This window comes from Mastomys coucha, unplaced genomic scaffold, assembly GCF_008632895.1.
Source record: "Mastomys coucha isolate ucsf_1 unplaced genomic scaffold, UCSF_Mcou_1 pScaffold5, whole genome shotgun sequence".
Lineage (NCBI taxonomy): Eukaryota > Metazoa > Chordata > Mammalia > Rodentia > Muridae > Mastomys > Mastomys coucha.
The window spans coordinates 116,030,991-116,033,502 of NW_022196911.1; the positions used below are offsets into that span (position 1 = coordinate 116,030,991).

The window sequence follows — 2,512 nt, forward strand, 5'->3', positions numbered from 1 at the left end:
GTGTCTCTCATTATTCCCACTGTGATTAACCCCTATACTGCTGCAATTGCAGAAGGACCACCTAAGTCTGATGGACCGATACCTCGTCCACGGTGATGAATACAAAGCTGTCCGTGATGCAATGGCCAAAGCTGTGCTCGAGTGCAAGACCGTAGACATTGGGAATGCTCTGATGGTAAGATGGGTCTGAGCTTCTCTCTCTGATACCAGGAGGCACTGCCTGGAGGCTTGTATCTTCCCTTACATACATCAAATGATGGAGTGAGAAACTGAGTAGCCCCCTAGAACCAGTGGCTGGAACGGGTGCAATGACACTTGAGTTAGCCAGCGTCTGTAACGGAGCGCTTGAGTGAGCTGCTCCAGCCTCACTTAGACCTGAAGAAGGCTAGCGCAACCAACACACAAATTCCTTTGTGTATCTATGGCTCACTCTGCTCCTGACTGATAGATAATGATGTCAAGGTTTTTAGAAGTCTGACCTTGAAACGGCTCCGGTTCTCTTCCCATTTGAATCCCTGCCATTGTTCCGGGAAGGAGGAAACAGGAACTCTGTCTCTGCTTAGGAAATTTTTCTGATGGTAGAGAAGTAGTTGATGGTAGAGAGGAGAGCTACTGGTGTCTAGGAATGACCCACAGATTCCCAGAGAGTGGCCAGAAGGTGCTTCCTCCTTCCTCAGTAATGTAGCTCAGTGTAAGGGCTGGAGAAGTGCCACATATCCTTTAACTCTTACTTGATGTCTTTGCCTCTGCAGGCCTGCAGAAGCCCCAAAGTCCAGAAGACAGCCTACTTATTGCTGGCCTTGTACACAGAGGTGGCTGCTTTGTACCATCCCCGCAATGACAGACTCCATCCAGAACCAAAGGTGAGCAGCCCTCCACAGCAGGGCTGTGTCACGGTCTCGTCTCATTAATGTCACGAACACAAATTATGCTGATTTTCTACCTATGATAGAGGTAGAAACCTTACTAGAGGGGGGATCTGTCTGAATTACTAAAGCATAAACCATGAAATGTTGCATTTTTTCTTCAGTGCTTGAGAAACTGGTGTGCATGTTGGTGGTGCCTACCACAGAGCATCCTTAGAGCACCTCTGTCTTTCTGGTTTTTGTTTTTTGAGACAAGGTCTTGCTATGCATGTGCAGTCCAAATGGCCTTAACTCTTCCCTCTGCCTCGAGTCCTGGGATTGCAGGTGTGCATCACCACACCGTGGTGGAGTTCAGGGTGTGGAGTTTCTTTGGTTTTTGGGTTTGTTTGTTTGTTTCAGGGTATCACGTAGTCTGGGCTAGTCTTTACCTTGAACTCTTGAATCTCCTAACTCTACCTCCCAAGTGCTCAGCCCAGCCCTACAATGTTGTTTTGAAATATGTCAATGTTAAAAACATTTTTTTCTCATCAGCAATTGGAGGCTGTGAACAAATTCATTACGGAAAGCAAGATCCTCTCTGCTCCTAACATCAGATGCTTTGCAAAATCACTAGTGGATAATAGTCTGCCCCTGCTGCAGACCAGGTCGGCTAACAGCAGCCTGCAAGGAACAGTGACTGAAATGGCCATCCATATGGCAACCATACTTCTCTGTGGACAAAACAAGGTTTTAGAGCCCCTGAGGAACTTGGCCTTCTATCCCGTCAACATGGCGGTAAGATCACTTCTGTTTTCCCTTCATATCTTCAGGGCTTTGTCTCCATGGAAAACAAACCTGCTGGCTTAGGAACTGTTAAACCCATCTACTTGATTTTAATCTGTCTGCCCACAGTGGTGGTGAAAACTTGGCCTGCCTCCCACAGACTCCTGAGCACCGTTAGTCAGGCTTCTCTAGAGGAACAGAACCAATGGCATGAATACCTATGGGAAGGGCATTTGTATTTGTCAGAGAGCTGTGTGTGAGACAGTCTGGGTAGCCCTACAATGGCTGTCTCACACCCCATAGCTGCTTAGGCCCCTGGAGGGTTCCTGGAGACACTCTCATGTCAGGGACGGATAGCAGCAGAGGCAACAGGAAGATGAACTCAGTAGTAATGTACAAACAACAGATGAACTTGCCAGCAGGATGGGAAGGCAGAGGAGCACAAGGAGCCTCTCCTTGAACCTCCTTAGAAATAGAAAGTAGGGTGGGTCTTCTCATTTCCAATAACCTGATTAAGGGAATCCCTCATAGGTATGCCCGGCAGTTTATCTCTTAGTTGACTCCAGATCCAATCAGATTGACAGTCAAGATTAGCCATCAAAGGCATCCCTGGCAAATAGTTTTGAGGCTGCAAAGTCAATGCCCTCCTTGTTTTTGTTCTGACTCACTCGTCATAACCTGTCCTGCTTCTGGGCTTTCAGAATGCTTTTCTTCCAACAATGCCTGAAGACCTGCTAGTTCACGCCAGGAATTGGAAGGGCCTGGAAAATGTCCACTGGTACAGTGAGTGTTGGCATCATGTTCTTCTGAGTCTTACACAGACCTTGGGAAGTGGTTGGGGTCTACAGTTGCCTTTGGTGGCTTACAGGACCCATGCTCTGCTG

General features: G+C 47.7%; 1 protein-coding gene across 1 annotated transcript in view; it reads left to right on the forward strand.

Moving 5' to 3' along the window:
• Positions 1 to 2,512, forward strand: part of Rnf213 (ring finger protein 213) — a 110,078-nt gene that overhangs the window by 84,414 nt on the left and 23,152 nt on the right. The window contains 4 exon segments of the mRNA XM_031354095.1: positions 26 to 175; positions 753 to 863; positions 1,398 to 1,640; positions 2,330 to 2,411. Coding sequence (XP_031209955.1) covers positions 26 to 175; positions 753 to 863; positions 1,398 to 1,640; positions 2,330 to 2,411 — 586 coding nt within the window.